General features: G+C 41.7%; 1 protein-coding gene across 1 annotated transcript in view; it reads left to right on the forward strand.

The window, feature by feature from the left end:
• The first annotated feature begins 554 nt into the window (after positions 1-554).
• LOC118401252 (echinoderm microtubule-associated protein-like 4) overlaps positions 555-20,687 on the forward strand; it is an 81,523-nt gene continuing 61,390 nt past the window's right edge. Inside the window, exon 1 of the mRNA XM_052477552.1 lies at positions 555-957. Within this exon, the coding sequence (XP_052333512.1) occupies positions 933-957 (25 nt within the window). The 5' untranslated portion in view covers positions 555-932. The remainder of the gene's footprint in view (positions 958-20,687) is intronic.

The raw sequence follows: 20,687 nt of genomic DNA on the forward strand, positions 1-20,687 counted from the left end.
TCAGTACACAGAGTTGTAAGAGATCTTCAGTTTCTTGGCAGTTTCCCGCATGGAATAGCCTTCATTTCTCAGAACAAGAATAGACTGATGAGTTTCAGAAGAATGTCCTTTGTTTCTGACCATTTTGAGCCAGTAATCGAAGCCACAAATTCTGATGCCCCGTATACTCAACTAGTCTAAAGAAGGACAGTTTTATTTCTTATTTAATCAGAACAACAGTTTACAGCTGTGCAAACATAACATAATGATCAGTTAACCTTTTAAAATGCTAAACTTGGATTAGTTAACACAATGTGCCATTGGAACACATGAGTGATGGTTGCTGATAATGGGCTTCTGCACGCCTATGTAGATATTCCATTTAAAAAAAAACACTTTCCAGCTACAATAGTCATTTACAACATTAACAATGTCTACACTGTGCTTCTGATCAATTGGATGTTATTTTAATGACAACAAAACAAAAAAACAAGGACATTTCTAAGTGACACCAAATTGTTGAACGGTAGTGTATATATTGGCCAGCACATAGGGATCCTCAACTGTGTCAAATTGAGACGCGCTCAGACTAGCCACTCCAGGGAAGCAAGTCGTGCCAAAGCGGGCGGAGTCGGAAATGCGAAAGCCGAGCTCTGCCTGTCCTACCTCCCCCGGCGGAGGTGTGCTATCGTGGAGTCAAGCAAGAGCGTGTGATCAACTGGCCCTGAGAACCACGGTGTTGCTCCGGACTGAGAATTCACTGCGACTCGACAGATCCCCAGTTTACTACGATACGGTCGCGACCACTGCGAGAACAGTTGGCTTGAGAAATTTCCGCCTTGCCTGCCAGTCTGGATAGCCGGTATAGAGTCCGACATTCACCCACTGTTCCCTGAATAGGACCCGTCATAACAGGAATATTTTTGGTGTCTGCTCGGCTATTTCTCCCAGAAATGGACGGTTTCGCCGGCAGTTTGGGTAAGTTACAGACGAATACTAGCCTATTAATATGTCTGTCTAACTGGTGGACGTGGTCAATGCGAAAAGCATCGCAATTCATATAGCAGCCTGGAACGTATTGTGTCTTCATGTATAGGCCCACACGTGTCAGTGCTCTAGCTTATTTATTAAACCAATCGAGTCAACATTGTAACATATCACCTTGACACCAAGTTGGCTCCAATGTGTCAAAGGGCACCACATTTTATGAGCTCTGTTTTTCTGTGCTGGATATCACAAGTTGGCTTCACTTTACGTACCACACTGCATGCAATAGGCTATTGTAACAAAGCATCTGATCTTGTGCTATTCTCTCATACGCACTGGGTTGTGCGTATCTGTTTTTTTTCTACGTCCATTGCCTGCTATTGCTATGGCAGAGAGCCTTTTGAAAGACGTGTGGGTTGAAGAATAGATTCGGCAAGAAATGATTTATTTATCCAGTCAGTCTGCCAATGCGGGTGCGCGTAGGGTCGTGTGCGAGAGCATTGCCAGCGCCGCGTATTTTGACGCGCGCAGAGTGTGCGTGTGTGTGTGTGAAGAGGGGACGTGTCAGATGAGTGGCACTCCAAGAAGGGGGCCTTCCAAAGGTACTAATGTAACCGTTACACAATACATTTTAACTGACTGACGTTCTAACAAAAGGAATTCAACTTCCTCATTAGATAAAAGGCAGGTGACTATCTCCAAGGACTGTAAATGATTAGAATATGCTCAAATACTGCGTGGGTCAACTTCCTTATTATCACGTTTTTACGAATCTCAGACGCAGTGCTGTATATGTAAACAATAATGCAATACCCTACAGAATACTGTACATTTTGTCAAATCCACACCCCATAGGAAAGATAATCACAGATGGTCAACAAAACACCTCCCAGAGTTTACTGCAGGTGACTTCTGACGACAGTGTTAATTTTTGATTACAGTGATGATGGAACATGCATGGCATCAATTGCTCTCAATATCGGTAAAATTCTTGCTGTTGATGGGTTACACATGCATGTCTTTTTAAAATTTAGTTGCTTGGAGATGCCACAGGCAATTATTTTAGTGGGAGTCATCGTGTGTGTGTGTGTGTGTGTGTGTGTGTGTGCAGTAAAGTAAAGTATAGATCGAGTGGTGGTAGTGTCATTCTGTCTTTGTCCTTCCCATTTGAATGCGGTGTGTGTGTGGTGTCAGTGAATCCCAGTTTTCTCCCTCCTTATCCTTCATGCTTGAATGCACTCAATGCAGTACAGTGAAGTTGGAGGCCGTTAGCCTGGAGCACCACGACAGAGGAGGTGGTGGAGGGTACGTGAGAGAGTGCCCGCACAGCGTATGAGGCTTCTGGTGCATAGCACGCTGAGGAATACATGCCCAGTCGTAACTGCTCTGCAGTGCCCGCAGGCTGTGCCAGCCTGTCCTCAACACTGTGCTGATTTTCTCTCTCTCTCACACACACATTTTTTTTTGGGGGGGGGGGGGTTGTGTCCACTGCCCACCAGGGTCTTGGGCAGAGCAGGACCTAGTAGAGAAGGCTGTTGTCTCTTTCTCCTTATCTCACTCTGAGTAAGGCCACATTGCTTTACATATACACATTATGCGATCGCTTATCAAACATTTTTAATATTTTCCTAAACACACTGCCCTCTGGGCATGAGCAACAGAACCCCATATGCCATATACAGACACTGTGTAAAGGAACTTGTATCTGCTTTACCCTTCCAGACATTCTATGCAATGCTACTTTATGGGATTGTTATTTGTTTTGCTTGACTAGGAAGGGTCTTTATTACACACATGTACAGTGACATTTAAAAAAAAATGACAGAGCATCAGGTTCGGTATCTACTGAACTTTAGGGCTGGGGCTTTGCAGTGATAGATATTGGTGCAGCTGTGTGGTTGCTAGGGCTGTGACAATACCAGCATTGGGCTATTCTTTCCATAGCAAAAAAATGAAACCGCGAAGCAGAACAAAGTCTTTGGTACTTTAAAAACCTGCTGTACAGTGCATTTGGAAAGTATTCAGACCCCTTTACTTTTTCCACATTTTGTTACATTACAGCTTTCTTCTAAAATGGATGAATTTTTTTTCCCCCCCCTCATCAAACTACACACAATACCCCATAATTACAAAGCAAAAAGCTGGTTTCTAAACATTTTTTAAAAATATACATTTGTGTAAGTATTCAGACCCTTTACTCAGTACTTTTTTGAAGCAGAGATTACAGCCTTGAGTCTTCTTGGGTATGACGCTACAAGCTTGGCACACCTATATTTGTGGAGTTTCTCCCATTCCTCTCTGCAGATCCTCTCAAGCTCTGTCAAGTTGGATGGGGAGCGTTACTGCACATCTACTTTCAGGTCTTTCCAGAGATGCTCGATCGGGTTCAAGGCTGGGCTCTGGCTGGGCCACTCAAGGACATTCAGATCCTTGTCCCGAAGCCACTCCTGCGTTGTCCTGGCTGTGTGCTTCGGGTCGTTATCCTGTTCGAAAGTGAACCTTCGCCCTTGTCTGAGGTCCTTTGCACTCTGGAGCCGGTTTTCATTAGAGGATCTCTCTGTACTTTTCTCTGTCATTTTTGCCTCGATCCTGACCAGTCTCCCAGTCCCTGCCACTGAACTACATCCCCACAGCATAATGCTGCCACCACCATTTTTCATCTTAGGAATGGTGCCGGGTTTCCTCCAGACGTGACACTTGGCATTCAGGCAAAAGAGTTCAATCTTGGTTTGATCAGACCAGAGGATCTTGTTTCTCATGGTGTGAGTCTTTAGGTGCCTTTTGTCAAACTCCAAGTGGGCTGTCATGTGCCTTTTTGGTGGAGGCCTGATTGGTGGAGTGCTGCGGAGATGGTTGTCCTACTGGAATGTTCTCCCATCTCCACAGAGGAACTCTGGAGGTCTTTCAGAGTGACCATCTCCCACGATTGCTCAGTTTGGCCAGGCAGCCAGCTCTAGGAAGAGTCTTGGTGGTTCCAAACGTCTTCCATTTAAGAATGATGACCACTGTTCATGGGGACATTCAATTCTGCAGATGTGTTTTGGTACCCTTCACCAGATCTGTGCCTCGACACAATCCTGTCTCGGAGCTCTACAGACTATGTCTTTGACCTCATGGCCTGGTTTTTGCTCTGACATGCACTGTGGGACCTTATAGACAGGTGTGCGCCTTTCCAATTCATGTCCAATCAATTGAATTTATCACAGGGAGTCTCTAATCTAGTTGTTGATACATCTCAAGGTTGATCGACGGAAACAGGATGCACCTGAGCTCAATTTCGAGTTGCATAGTAAAGGGACTGAATATTTATGTAAACATGTATTTTTTTATTTTTAATAAATTTACAAACCATTTCTGAACCTGTTTTCGCTTTGTCGTTGTGGGGTATTCTGTGTACATTGAGGGTTTTTATTTAAATCCATTTTATATTAAGGCTGTAACCTAACAATGTAGAAAAAGTCAAGGGTTCGGAGTACTTTCTGGGCAGTGTTTGTACAATATGGTGTCCTATAGCTTTTGAAAATAAATACATGTGACTCAGGATGACAACATAATGATGTTTGTTTCCAACATTAGGCCTGTTTCCCTGAAGAAGTTGAAATCCGCTTCATGTCCTGTTTACTTGCCACGGTACTACAGCGTATCGCCTCGTTGCCCTGGGCATCGATAGCGTGTCATATCGTTGTTCAAATAAGAGATTCACACCTCTGCAAAATAGGATCAAACTTTAGTTGATAACCTTTGCTGTATACTCATGAAGTCAGAGGACTTGGTCATTGATATATGTGACCAGCAACACACATGCACTTCGGTAGTGAACATCAGTCAGTAGATGTGTTAGTTGGGTGATTCATGTGCAGGGTGTGAGTGGATGGCAGTTCCACTGGGCCAGGCCAATGCCAGGGCAGTTAACGGGGCACCTGTAGGCATGGCTGTGAAAGGCCACTGGGATGGCTTCAGAGTGCCCCTGCCGCCCCTCTGATCCCCTTCTGCACCCAATCAGCACTCTAACTGTCAAATGAGATTTAAATATAGAACTCACAGGAGCCAGCTGCTAGTGTTCACCGCCCTTGCCCCCTGTCCCATTCACATGTTAACTAGTGTGTTGTGTTTGGGGTAATGCTATTAAATGAATGTTGAGAGAGGCAGGGTAGCCTAGTGTTTAGAGCGTTGGACTAGTAACCAGAAGGTTGCAAGTTCAAATCCCCGAGCTGACATGGTACAAATCTGTCGTTCTGCCCCTGAACAGGCAGTAAACCCACTGTTCCTAGGCCGTCATTGAAAATAAGAATTTGTTCTTAACTGACTTGCCTAGTAAATTAAAATAGCTTGGGGCAAAATCAGCGCAGCTTGTGTATTTTTGACTTCGCTGAACTTGTGGGATATGTATTGACGCTTGTCTGTATGGTGTTTTGGACCTATAGTTTACATGTGTGATGTTTGATATTTTCCCTCTGAGTGAGTGTGGGTCAGGGCTCACTGAATCCCTGTGTGTGTGTGTGTGTGTGTGTGTGTGTGTGTGTGTGTGTATGCCACCGGGCCCTGTGAGGTTGGTTAGTGCACTAAAGACAACTAGAGGATCAGGTTACAGAATTCCTTCCTGGTGGAGAGGGAGAGCAGAGTTCTGGAGAGGGAGAGCAGAGTTCTGGAGAGCAGAGTTCTGGAGAGCAGAGTTCTGGAGAGCAGAGTTCTGGAGAGCAGAGTTCTGGAGAGTGATGCACGTGCTCCAGAGCGGTTCCAGATGTGGAATGTCACGTCCCACATTTGTATTTTTTTGTTCTTCACCTCCATAACAATGTATTACATTACAGCTGGAATGAAAAATAAATAGGACTGTCCTATTCTGAGCATGGAGTGGTTATATGAGACCGAGAGTAGTGTGGACAGACAGATGGACAGCGAGAGCGAGAGCGAGACAGTCAGCCAGTTGCCCCAGACCCATTGACAATACTACACTACAAAAACACAGAGCTGCTACCACATCATGGTTTAGGGGGATGTTTTTGTGGGATTTTTCTAACTTGATTTGTTGCGTATTTTTTTTATTTTTATGCATCTGCAGGGTATATTTTGAAGATCCTGTCTGTGAGAGCGGTTGTGTGTTTGTGCGTGCGTCATGGTCATGTGCTGGGTGTTAGTAAACAGATGAATGGGAGGCCTGCACAGCCTATGATTCTGCCTGTCTTTCAGCATGTCTCCACTCTTACTATGAACAGATGATGAAGGCATGGGGGGGCTTGGAGCTCTTCCCAGAGACCGACTGCTGGCTGTTTCTTCTTTCTACTGAAGAGTGCGTGTGTGCGATTTCTCATTAGTGGTACTGCATATCCTCCAATTGATCGCTATGTAGAACCAGGAAGTATAGCAAAAAATGTAATGTAAAAATTAAATTCCACTCGTGTCTGGTGGTTATTTTCTGCCCACAGTTCAGGGGAGCACGAACACACACACACACGCTACACTATTCATCCCAATTATCATAGAGTCCCACTATGTGTCTGGCTATGGGATCCCTGCTTGTACCTGCCATGGCTATCCCAATAGGTAGAAGACTGTGGCCCCTACCTGGTAGAACTGTCTGAGGTGACAGCTGGCTCATAAAAGCCACAATACAGTGCCTTGCGAAAGTATTCGCCCCCCTTGAACTTTGCGACCTTTTGCCACCTTTTGCTACATAATCAAGTCTCCGTATAAATGCACCTGCACTGTGATAGTCTCAGAGGTCCGTTAAAAGCGCAGAGAGCATCATGAAGAACAAGGAACACACCAGGCAAGGTCCGAGATACTGTTGTGAAGAAGTTTAAAGCCGGATTTGGATACAAAAAGATTTCCCAAGCTTTAAACATCCCAAGGAGCACCGTGCAAGCGATAATATTGAAATGGAAGGAGTATCAGACCACTGCAAATCTGCCAAGACCTGGCCGTCCCTCTAAACTTTCAGCTCCTACAAGGAGAAGACTGATCAGAGATGCAGCCAAGAGGCCCATGATCACTCTGGATGAACTGCAGAGATCTACAGCTGAGGTGGGAGACACTGTCCATAGGACAACAATCAGTCGTATATTGCACAAATCTGGCCTTTATGGAAGAGTGGCAAGAAGAAAGCCATTTCTTAAAGATATCCATAAAAAGTGTCGTTTAAAGTTTGCCACAAGCCACCTGGGAGACACACCAAACATGTGGAAGAAGGTGCTCTGGTCAGATGAAACCAAAATTGAACTTTTTGGCAACAATGCAAAACGTTATGTTTGGCGTAAAAGCAACACAGCTCATCACCCTGAACACATCATCCCCACTGTCAAACATGGTGGTGGCAGAATCATGGTTTGGGCCTGCTTTTCTTCAGCAGGGACAGGGAAGGTGGTTAAAATTGATGGGAAGATGGATGGAGCCAAATACAGGACCATTCTGGAAGAAAACCTGATGGAGTCTGCAAAAGACCTGAGACTGGGACAGAGATTTGTCTTCCAACAAGACAATGATCCAAAACATAAAGCAAAATCTACAATGGAATGGTTAAAAAATAAACATATCCAGGTGTTAGAATGGCCAAGTCAAAGTCCAGACCTGAATCCAATCGAGAATCTGTGGAAAGAACTGAAAAGTGCTGTTCACAAATGCTCTCCATCCAACCTCACTGAGGTCGAGCTGTTTTGCAAGGGGGAATGGGAAAAAATTTCAGTCTCTCGATGTGCAAAACTGATAGAGACATACCCCAAGCGACTTACAGCTGTCATCGCAGCAAAAGGTGGCGCTACAAAGTATTAACTTAAGGGGGCTGAATAATTTTGCACGCCCAATTTTTCAGTTTTTGATTTGTTGAAATATCCAATAAATGTTGTTCCACTTCATGATTGTGTCCCACTTGTTGTTGATTCTTCACAAAAAAATACAGTTTTATATCTTTATGTTTGAAGCCTGAAATGTCGCAAAGTTCAAGGGGTCCGAATACTTTCCCATGCACTGTATTTCCTCCCCAGTCCTAGCAGTTGCTGAAGCAGTTAGAAAAAGCCTTAAGATTAAATTAAAGGTAGGATATGCCTCTCCTCAGTCCCCTCTTTTTTAAATGCAGCCTTGATGTTTCGATCCCCTCAGTTACTGGCAAGGCCAACTGGAAGGTGGGGGAGTTGACGGGAAAGAGGATGGACGGGATGGAGGCAGGGTGCAGGCAGGTTGCGTGTTTGCGGGGCGCATAGGGGCTCTGCGGGGTATCTCTAATCAGGATTAGGCAGGGATGTGATGCTGATGACAGGGGGGCGTGTGTCTGTGTAGATCACAGAGTGCTAGGATTAGAGAAGGGTTATTGAACCGTGGGTCGGGTGGTACTACAGGGAGTCTGCCGAAAATATATATGGGGAAAATAATGTTTACATCAATAGCGCTAGCAACAACCACAATAACACATGTTGAATTACAGACCACAGTACAAGAGTATCTTATAATTTCAAATATCAACTTTCTCAACTCTTAACATTGGCACCAATGCGTGTAATTTGCTCAATTACACTCACTGGAATCAGCAGCTGCGAATAAATTTGTTTTCAAATCTATTCATTTTAAAATATTGATTTCTTCTTGCCATTTTATCTTTTCACCTGATAAGACAAGAAGCGATTAGATCTATTTTTGCTGACATATGATGGAATGTGCAAACTGTTCAAACAGATTCATGCACAAGGAAGGTGGATCATTTTAAATACACATTTTGTTACGTTACAGCCTTATTTTAAATTAATGGTTTTTATTTTATTTAATCTACACACACTACTCCATAATGACAAAGGGAAAACAAGTTTTTATAAATGTTTGCACATTTATAAAAATAAATATATTTTTATTTTACGTAACTATTCAGACCCTTGGCTATGAGACTCAACTGAGCTCAGGTGCATCCTGTTTCAATTGATCATCCTTGAGATGTTTCTACAAGTTGATTGGAGTCCACCTGTGGTAAATTCTATTGATTGGACATGTTTTGGAAAGGCACACACCTGTCTATATAAGGACCCATAGTTGACAGTGTTTTTCCAAATTTTTCCTATTTTCACATTGTAGAATAATAGTGAAGACAAACTATGAAATAACACATGGAATCATGTTGTAATCAAAAAAATGTGTTAAACAAATCAAAATATATTTGAGATTCTTCAAGTAGCCACTCTTTGCCTTGATGACAGCTTTGCACACTCTTGGTATTCCCTCAACCAGCTCCACCTACAATGCTTTTCCAACTGTCTTGAAGGAGTTCCCACATTTGCTGAGAACTTGTTGGCTGCTTTTTCTTCACTCTTTGGTCAGACTCAACATCTCAACTGGGTTGAGGGTGGGTGATTGTGGAGGCTAAGTTATCTGATGCAGTACTCCATCACTCTTCTTCTTGGTCAAATAGCCGTTACACAGCCTGGAGGTGTGTTGGGTCATTGTCCTGTTGAAAAACAAATGATAGGCCATCCCACCTGGTTTGCGCTAATTGTGACTATCACTGCAGAATGCTGTGGTAGCCATGCTGGTTAAGTGTGCCTTGAATTCTAAATAAATCATTGACAGTGTCACTAGCAAAGCACCATCATACCACCACCTCCATGCTTCAAGGTGGGAACCACACATGCGGAGATCATCCGTTCACCTACTCTGCGTCTCACAAAGACACGGCGGTTGGAACATAAAATCTCAAATTTGGACGCATCAGACCAAAGGACAGATTTCCACCGGTCTAATGTTCATTGCTCGTAATGGTGTCCTTTAGTAGTGTTTTCTTTGCAGCAATTGAACCATGAAGGCTTGATTCACGCAGTCTCCTCTGAACGGTTGATGTTGAGATGTCTGTTACTTGTATTGTGAAGCATTTTTTGGGGGCTGGAATTTCTTAGGCCGGTAAATCTAATGATCTTCTCCTCTGCAGCAGAGGTAACTCTGGGCTTTCCATTCCTGTGCCGGTCCTCGTGAGAGCCAGTTTCATCATAGCACTTGATGGTTTTAGCGACTCTACTTGAAGAAACTTTCAAAGTTCTTGAAATTTCCCGTACTGACTGACCTTCATGTCTTAAAGTAATGATAGACTGTCGTTTCTCTTTGCTTATTTGAGCTGTTCTTGCCATAATATGAACTTAGCCCTATTTGGTAAAATACCATCTTTTGTAATACCCCCTAAATTGTCACAACACAACTGATTGGCTCAAATGCATTAAGAAGGAAAGAAATTCCACAAATTAACCTTTTACAAGGCACAGCTGTTAATTGAAATGCATTCCAGGTGACTACCTCATGAAGCTGGTTGAGAGAATCCCAAGAGTGTGCAAAGCTGTTAAGGCAAAGGGTGGCTACTTTGAAGAATCTCAAATATAAAATATATTTTGATTTGTTTAACACTGTTTTGGTTACTACATGATTCCATGTGTTATTTCATAGTTTTGATGTCTTCACTATTATTTTACAAGGTTTAAAATAGTAAAAATAAAGAAAAACCCTTGAATGAGTAGGTGTTCTAAAACCTTTGACCGGTAGTGTATGTAAATGTGATATTTAAGTTTAATAATTTTTTTATGAATGTGCAAAATTTTTTTTTTTGTCATTTTGGGAGATTGAAGGAATAAACTTTTTAATCCATTTTATAATAAGGCTGTAATGTTACAAAATGTGGATTAAATTTAAGGAGTCTGAATTATTTTCGAATGCACTGTACAGTGGTTCCTCCTTTAGAAGTTGCATCATACTGTGGCACACCTTGCGCACTGCCACAACATTCTGTAGCACACCATTTAACACCATTTAATCTTTTTTTCTGGTACTGCAAGTTATTGCTAGTTTGACCACCAGAGGGCATCTTTGAGAAGCAGTTGATAGTCTTCCGTATTGGCATTACCAGAAATTTAACCTTTTTTTGTAATAACATAGTATTGATTTTAAGAAATTTGGCTCAATTAATTTGAATAATATTATTGTTTCTATTCAGAGAAAAACAAAACCCTAAGGGAATGGAAAATATGGCGCTGTACAACGTGATGGTCGGGAGTAGGCTTCTAAATTGTTTTCCTTCATTAGACGACTTTGTTCCAATGTTTCTGTAAATCAGTGATATGTATTCCCATAGTAATTTGTTATGGATCCATAACTAAATCAACTTCTGCATTTTGAAACAGTTTTTTTGTTCATTATTGTCACGCCTTGGTCATAGTATTTTGTGTTTTCGTTATATATTTGGTCAGGCCAGGGTGTGACATGGGTTTATTTTGTTGTATTTCGTATTGGGGTTTTGTAGGCATTGGGATTGCGGCTGAGTAGGGGTGTAGCATAGGTTTGGCTGCCTGAGGCGGTTCTCAATCAGTCAGGTGATTCTCGTTGTCTCTGATTGGGAACCATATTTAGGTAGCTGGGGTTTCACTGTGTATTTCGTGGGTGATTGTTCCTGTCTCTGTGTTAGTGTTCACCAGACAGGCTGTATAGGTTTTCACGTTCCGTTTGTTGTTTTTGTATATATACAGTTATTTCATGTATCGTTGTTTTTTCATTAAAGAACATGAGTAACTTCCACGCCGCATTTTGGTCCGACTCTCTTTCGACAAACGAACGCCGTTACAATTATTATATTAACAAAATGTGTTTTTGTTTATTAGGTTACTGTGCAGTCTACAATGCATACTGTAGTAAACATGGGAAAGTGCCAAATTCCTTACATAAGGGAGAGCAGGCCATGTCTGTACTACAGAATGCAGGGCACGCGGGAGACCGGTGTTATTTCGTAGTTGTGATGTCTTCACTATTATCCTACAGTGTAGAAAATAGTAAAAATATAGAAAAATCCTGGAATGATTAGGTGTGTCTGAACTTTTGACTGGTACTTGCTTAATTAATTTGATGTTTCTATTCCATGAAACAACGAAACCCTCAGGATTTATGGTGCTGTACAATGTGATGGTCGGGACTTGGCTACAGGACTTGGCTACAGGATTGGAGGATTCGGAATTGTTTGCCTTTATTAGACAACTTTGTTCCTTTTTCTGTAAATCAGTGTTATTTATTCCCATGGTAATTCATTATATATCCATAACTATATCAACATCTGCATTTTGAAAGTGTTTTTTTATTTTATTATTATTTTATTAACCTCTTGCTCCTACCTGGCACGCAGGCGTCCCATCTAGAGATCTGGAAATGCAAATGCGCTACGCTAAATGTTAATAGTATTAGTTAAAACTCAAACGTTCATTAAAATACACATGCAGGGTATTGAATTAAAGCTACACTCGTTGTGAATCCAGGCAACAAGTCAGATTTTTAAAATGCTTTTCGGCGAAAGCATGAGAAGCTATTATCTGATAGCATGTAACACCCCAAAAGACCCGCAGAGGACGTAAACAAAATAATTAGCATAGTCGGCGCTACACAAACCGCACAATAAAATATAAAACATTCATTACCTTTGACCATCTTCTTTGTTGGCACTGCTAGATGTCCCATAATCACTATTGGGTCCTTTTTCCGATTAAATCGGTCCATATATAGCCTAGATATCGATCTATGAAGACTGTGATAAACGAAAAAAATAGTGTTTCATAAAGTAACATCATTTTTTAAAATTAAAAAAAGTCAACGATAAACTTTCACAAAACACTTCAAAATACTTTTGTAATGCAACTTTAGGTATTAGTACACGTTAATAAGCGATAAAATTCATCAGGAGGCGATGTAAATTCTATAGGTGTCCGTCTGGTAAAAATGTTCAACCAAAACATTCGGAGACCAATCGGTTCCCTTGATTCGGTTTGACCAAGAATGCAAATGACAAGACTCTAGACATCGTGTGGAAGCTTTTTCGGCCTCATTTAATTCGGTTCACCTTTAACAATTCCTGGAAGTGGCGCATGGATATTTATTTCCATTTTCAGTGATCAGATTTTCCTGCACTTTTCAATGAAACGCATGTTCTTTATTCCCAGCAGTGATTTAACCAGTTTTTTTTATAAACGTCTAGTGTTTTCTATAACATATATCATACATCTATATTTTGAGCAGCAGTGTTTTTTTATGTTTGAAAAATTAGGAGTAACAGGTTAATGAAATATGTTTATTAGGCTACTGTGCAGTCTACAGTACATTCTGTAGGAAACACAGGAAAGTGCCTAATTCCTTACAAAAGTGAGAGGTCATGTCAACTACAGAATGCAGGGCACGTGGGAGACCGGGGTTCAAATCCCTGTCGAGGAGGAAGGAGTAGGTTGACCTTGTAAATAGGAATGTGTTATTTGATAGTTGTGAAGTCTTCTCTATTATTGTACAATGTAGAAAATAGTAACATTCTTGAATGAGTAGATGTGTCCAAACTTTTTGACTGGTACTTGCTGGAACGGAAAATGTCGGTCCTCAGTACAGTACTGGGCTATTTACAAGGAAGGAGTAGGCTGTCCTTGTAAATAACAATTTATTCTTAAAACTTCTTAACCTGTTGAATCTAGGGCAGTGGTTCTTAACCTTGTGGGAGGTACTGAACCCCACCAGTTTCATATGCGCATTCACCGAACCCTTCTTAATTGGAAAAATAAAATATGATTTTTTAAATTCAAAACATAGGTATATATTTTACTGCTGTACAAAATGAACCGTGCATCAACATCACTGTGTTCAAAGAACAAAATCATCAAAACATGATTTTCACACACAAACAAAAACATAATAATTAATATTTACTGCAAATCAGTGTGACTTCTGCTGTTGCCTTTCAGAGACCAGTTCAGAAATGCGCGGCTTCACCTTGGCAAGTGCCACTCTCATGTTATCTTCGCAACAAAGTCTGTTCCTTTTCTTCGTTTTTATGTCCAGCATCCTCGAAACGGATTGCTCGCAAAGATATGTTGTAACAAAAGGTATGAAAATCTCCAGAGCTTTCTTAGCAATAACAGGGTACGTTACCATTTGTTGACACCAAAACGTTGAAAGCGTTGTTGTTCTGAAGAGTTGCTGTTGAACCTGGCTCTGCTGAATTTCAATGATTTCATAGAGGTATTCATCATTGACATCTGTTGTCTCAACACTAAACGTGAACGGCTGTCTCACCCATGCTGGATATGACTCTCTTGTAGGGAAGTATCCGTCGAGAGACTTTGCAAGCTCATCTAAGTGCGTGGCAATTGCTTGCTTCAGTTCCGCGGGTACAGAAATATCTCCAATTCCAGATACATCTTCGATCTTACTTACACAGTCATCCAGCAGGGGAAAGTTTGCGAAGTTATCGTTCTCTGTTCGTCATTTCCATAACGGTATCTTTTTTTAAAAAGCATTCAGGTTTTCCTCCGCTTCGATGATGTTGACTCCAACGTCCTGCATCTTTTGATTGAGATGATTGAGAGCTGCAAAGATATCAGCCATGTACGCTAAAATGAGAATGAACTCAGAATTTTTGAAGCAATCTGCATGACAATGTTGGTGCTCTTGCAAAAACAGGGCTAATTCCACACGCATGGCAAAAACACGATTCAGCACCTGTCCACGGGATAACCACAGAACGTTAGAATGGTACAGAAGTACCTCGAATTCGGAGCCCATTTCTTTAAACAGGTCACTGAAGATGCGGTGCCTCAGAGCACTAGTTTGCACATAGTTCACGCATTCCACTACAATTTGTAATACTTCTGCCAGTTTTGAGGCAAGGTTTTTGTTGCCAACGCATGCCTGTGCAGAATACAATGCGTAACAATGATGTGTGGTGCATCGGCTTTCACTAGCGCACCAAAACCAGACTTTCTTCCCAGCCTGACTGGAGCTCTGTCCGAACAAACTGCAGAAACCATATCCCACGAAAGATTGTTGTTTTTGAAGAAGTCATCCACAAGTTTCTTCACATCGGCTGCCTTAGTTGTTGTTGTAAGAGGCTTACAAAATAAAAATCTTCCTTTTATCACGTCGTCTTTCACATAGCGCACGAATACAGCGACCTGGCTTAGATTGGAAACGTCTGTGGTCTCGTCGAGTTGAAGGCTGAATTTTGCCGGGCTTGAAGTCAGATCTGCAACTACTTGCGCCAAGATGTCTTTGGTCATGTCCTCTATTCTGTCGCTGATGGTGTCTTTTGAAAGAGGAATTTGGGATACCTTAAGAACGACTGATCTAGGGGCCATTTTTTTTGGGGGGGGAATGACGTTCCCAAAGTAAACGGGCTATTTTTCAGGACCAGAAAATAGAATATGCATAGGATAGAGAACACTAATGTTTCCAAAACTGTAAAGATATTGTCTGACAGAACTGATATTGCAGGCAAAAGAATGAGAAAAATCCAATCAGGAACGCAGCGGTTTCTAAATAAGAGTCCCTTCCTATGCTTCCCTATTGAGCAGTGAATGGGATATCAACGAGATTTCCTTTTCTATGGCTTCCTTAATGTGTCTAGTATCACAAGACATAGTTTCAGGCTTTTATTTTGAAAAATGACCGTGACAATGACGCAACAATTTTTCTGGAAAAAGGAACATTTGCTATCTAACTGGGAGTCTCGTGAGTGAAAACATCCGGAGCTCATCAAAGGTAAACGATTTAATTTAATTGCTTTTCTGATTTTCATGACCAGATTGCCTGCTGCTAGCTAGGCATAATGCTATGCTAGACTATCAATAAACTTACACAAATGCAAATATTCAAAATCTGAGATGACCGGGTGATTAACAAAAGGCTAAGCTGTGTTTGAATATATTTCACTTGTGATTTCATGAATATGAATACTTTCTAGTAAGATTTATTTTGTCCGTTGCGTTATGCTACTTAGTATCAGTTGATGACAATTATCCCGGATCCGGGATGGGTAGATCCAAGAGGTTTTAAGGATCAGCCCCTTTAAAAAAAAAATGTCTCACCTAAAATGACATACCCAAATCTAACTGCTTGTAGCTCATGCCCTGAAGCTTGTAGCTCAGGTCCTGGTACCATTTTGAAAGGAAACACTTCGAAGTTTGTGGAAATGTGAAAATAATTTTTGACGATAGAACACAATAGTTCTGGTGAATGATAATACAAGGACGAAACCAACTGTTATTTTGTATTTGTTTGTACCATCATCTCTGAAATTCAAGAGCGAGGCCACAGCTTATTATCCCAGCCCAGGTGCAATTTAGATTTTGGCCACTAGATGGCAGCAGTGTATGTACAAAGTTTTAGCCTGATCAATAAACTATTGTATTTCGGCTCAATTTTGTATCAACCTCATGTGCCTACCGTAATTGCTGGACTATTAAGCGCACCTGAATATAAACCGCACCCACTGAATTATGAAAAAATATGTATTTTGTACATAAATACGCTGCACATGTCTATAAGCCGCAGGTGCCTACCGGTACATTGAAACAAATGAACTTGGTCACTATCTTCCTCCTCCCTTCGGTGTCGGAGATGAATAGCCTCAGAATTGCTTCATCCGATGTTGGATGGTTTTCATTGTCGCTCTCGTCACTTTCATCCGGAGGCAAATACCCCGCTGAGCTCATGCTGCCCCTTCAACACGCAGCAGTCCAGCCTTTCGAAACCCGTTGATGATAGTGGATTTTTCTTCAATGCTCCACGCTGTCAGGACCCACTGGCAGACTTGACCATAAGTTGGTCTTCGTATGCAGCCCGTTTTAGTGAAGGATTTCTCCCCACTTGTCATCCAAGACTCCCACTGAACAAGGAGCGCCACCTTAAATGCACGATTTACACTGATGTCGAGTGGCTGCAAATACTTTGGGCCATCTGCTTTTCTTCCCTCTGAAAGCCTTTGTTGTCTTTTTGCACTGAGTCAGTTCCTCACGCTGCTGTTTCCAACGTCTTATCATCGACTCAATAAGGCCAAGCTCCCGTGCAGCAGCTCTCTTTCCTTTTCCAACAGCCAGATCGATCGCCTTCAACTTGAAAGCTGCATCATATGCATTTCTCCGTGTCTTTGCCATGATGAGGGTGACAAAATTACTACCGTAATCAGAATGATGGGAAGTTTGCGCGCGCTCGATTTTACGTGACATTATGTGACTGTGCTCAGTTTTTTGGGGGCGGGAAAAATCCATAAATTAGCCACGTCATTGTATAAACCCGCGAGGTTCAAAGCGTGGGAATGAAGTAGCGACTTATAGTCCGGTAATTACGGTAATTTGTTTAATAGTAACTTTTCATGTTCAAAATTGTGCACTCTCCTCAAAAAAAATAATGGTATTCTTTCACAACAGTATGTTGAAGAAGTTTACATACACTTAGGTTGGAGTCATTAAACTCGTATTTCAACCACTCCACAAATGTCTTGTTAACAAACTATAGTTTTGGCAAGTCAGCTAGGACATCTACTTTGTGCATGACACAAGTAATGTTTCCAACAATTGTTTGCAGACAGATTATTTCACTTATAATTCACTTCATCACAATTCCAGTGGGTCAGAAGTTTACATACACTAAGTAGACTGTGCCTTTAAACAGCTTGGTAAATTCCAGAACATTGTCATGGCTTTAGAAGCTTGGAGGTGTACCTGTCAATTGGAGGTGTACCTGTGGATGTATTTCAAGGCCTAGCTTCAAACTCAGTGCCTCTTTGCTTGACATCATCGGAAAATCAAAATAAATCAGTCAAGACCTAAGAAAAACAATTGTAGACCTTCACATGTCTGGTTCATCCTTGGGTGCAATTTCCAAATGCCTGAAGGTACCACGTTCATCTGTACGGACAATAGTACGCAAGTATAAACATCATGGGTCCACGCAGCTGTCATACTGCTCAGGAAGGAGACGCGTTCTGTCTCCTAGAGATGAACGTACTTTGGTGTGAAAAGTGCAAATCAATCCCAGAACAACAGCAAAGGACCTTGTGAAGATGCTGGAGAAAACAGGTGCAAAAGTATCTATATCCACAGTAAAACAAGTCCTATATTGACATAATCTGAAAGGCCACTCCGCAAGGAAGAAGCCACTGCTCTAAAACCGGCATAAAAAACCCCCAGACTATGGTTTGAAACTGCACATGGGGACAAAGGTCGTACTTTTTTGGTGAAATGTCCTCTGATCTGATGAAACAAAATTAGAACTGTTTCGCTATAATGACCATCGTTATGTAGGAAAAAGGAGCACGCTTGCAAGCCGAAGAAGACCATCCCAACTGTGAAGCAAGGGGGTGGCAGCATCATGTTGTGGGGATGCTTTGCTGCAGGAGGGACTGGTGCACTTCACAAAATAGATGGCATCATGAAGGAGGAAAGTTATTTGGATATATTGCAGCAACATCTCAAGACGTCAGTCATGAAGTTAAAGCTTGATCGCAAATGGGTCTCCCAAATGGACAATGACCCCAGGCATACTTCCAAAGTTGTGGCACAATGGCTTAAGGACAACAAAGTAAAGGTATTGGAGTAGCCATCACAAAGCCCTGACCTCAATCCCATAGAAAACTTGTGGTCAGAACTGAAAAGGCATGTGCGAGCAAGGAGGCGAGGCCTACAAACCTGACTCGGTTATACCAGCTTTGTCAAGAGGAATGAGACAATTCACAATGTATTGTGGGAAGTTTGGAAGTCTACCCAAAACATTTGACCCAAGTTAAAGAATTTAAAGGCAATGCTACCAAATACTAATTGAGTGTATGTAAACTTCTGACCCACTGGGAATGCGATGAAAGAAATAAAAGCTGAAATAAATCACTCTACTATTTTTCTGACATTTCACATGATCCTAACTGATCTAAGACAGGGAGTTTTTACTATGATTAAATGTCAGGAATTGTGAAACATTTAAACTCTGTTTTTTTGTCTAAAGTGTATGGAAACTTCCGACTTCAACTGTATGCATATGTGCGGATTGGAAATGATACAGACAATTACATTGATAGAAGCCACAAACTATATGCAATTTTAAAACTGATCTACCCCCCCAGAACTTTAATTTAAAAAAATATTGCCATTTTTGTCATCTGTGTGTACTATCCCTTTTAATATTGAGTGGGAGGGAACAAATAACCTACTAATAGGAACACCACCATCTACTGGTAAGATCTTGGTAATATCAGGATGCAGAATTGGACATAAAACCAAACAACTTTAATGGCTAATTTCTCTGTACTGGGTAAAATACAACACCAAATTCACTGAGAATAAATCACAGCTCCATACTACTTGTCAGACACAGAGAACTGGTTGTTTGGGTGGGTTTGGTCAGGGGTCTGTAGTAAAACGCCAAATGGAGCTACCTCCTGGTCCTCTTCCCCTGTCTTACCCACCAAGGGTAGAGACAGAGATGACCTCGCCTACTGAAATACCGGATTGGGCAAAACCACCAGAAGACGACTCAAGCCAACCAACTATTGAACCTGACTGGTGTCAGGAAGGATCACCCTCTGCCTCAAGTGACACCTCTGAATGGGAACAGCTGATAGACTCATTGCTGATAGAGTAAGGGCACTGTCATAAACAGAGGCCCATATGTGCACTGTAAGAAAAGTGTTTCCTCATTGTTGCTAGAGTAATAGGCTCTGTCATAACCAGAGGCCCATATATGCACTGTAAGAAAAGTATTTCCTGTTGTAAGATATGTCATCACCCTCTCTACTCTGACGGAATGGGAGGAGCAGCGGATCGGGTGCAGAGAATCAAAAGGTATATAAAGAGACATTTGCCATTACTTTGGCGCTGACTTCTTGAATTCTGAATTCATTTAGACAACCATTTGACTTCGGGTAAATTGACACCTGACTCAAATGACTTAAAAGATTCTAACTTGTTGGATCTGAGAAGGGACTCTCCGATATACCGCTTAACTATTGACCAGTTGTTTTGTCGCTTTGCGCCAGGCGCGTGGGTGTTGATGCAAATATATCCAGAAGTGTTCTCCGGAACCTCTCGATTGAGCTCAGCATCTCGACCTTGTTGCGGGCCACTGACACTACGGTAGTTCAACGGGGTTGAGAGCCACTCTAGATCTTAAGGTTATCCCTTGCTTTCTCTTATGGATGTCTGAATTGACCCTGTGATTTTGCGCCAGGCGCGTGGGTGTTGATGCAAATATATCCAGAAGTGTTCTCCGGAACCTCTCGATTGAGCTCAGCATCTCAACCTCGTTGCGGACACAGACTTTTTGATATTCCATGTGGGGCAGGGAATCACCAGTGGGTTCTCTCATCCAGTCCAAACTTGAATCTCTCAATTTAGTAAACCGCCGACTCCAAGTCAACCTCTCAGCCAGTAGAGGGGAGTCGCTACTAACTAAATTATAAAAGAACTCTGACCGATTGAAACTCTGCTCCTGATCTCGTGGGCCTCCTCGTCATCTCTCAAAGGTAATTAAATAACTATTATAAGTATTTAATATAGAGATAAGTGTTATCATTGTACCAGGCATTTTATAAGAGCATTAAGTCAATTGCATGTTTTTGATTAACGCTGTGTGAGACCGAGTAACAAATTGTGTATTTTGAAGTGTGTCTGATTGTAAAAGACGAAAAACAGAGTGTTTTCAAAAATAAACGGTAGTCTTATTTTGTCTCAAGCAAAAGGGTCTCTCAAAGACAGTTAACGGCACGGGAGGTAACAACTCTGACACTCCCCGCTACCGGGACACTGGAAACGGGGATCAATGCGCTATGACAGAATGAGTTACCATTAAAAGACAAGGAGGAAGGTGTGTCCAGTAGTGATTCATTTAATTGTCTTATCGATCTATCTAAGTTTTATTTTCCAAGCGATACATAGCCGACGGGCAGAGTAGTGAGACTAAGTTGACTAAAGGTCTTC

This window comes from Oncorhynchus keta, chromosome 2 (genome assembly GCF_023373465.1).
Source record: "Oncorhynchus keta strain PuntledgeMale-10-30-2019 chromosome 2, Oket_V2, whole genome shotgun sequence".
Classification (NCBI taxonomy): domain Eukaryota; kingdom Metazoa; phylum Chordata; class Actinopteri; order Salmoniformes; family Salmonidae; genus Oncorhynchus; species Oncorhynchus keta.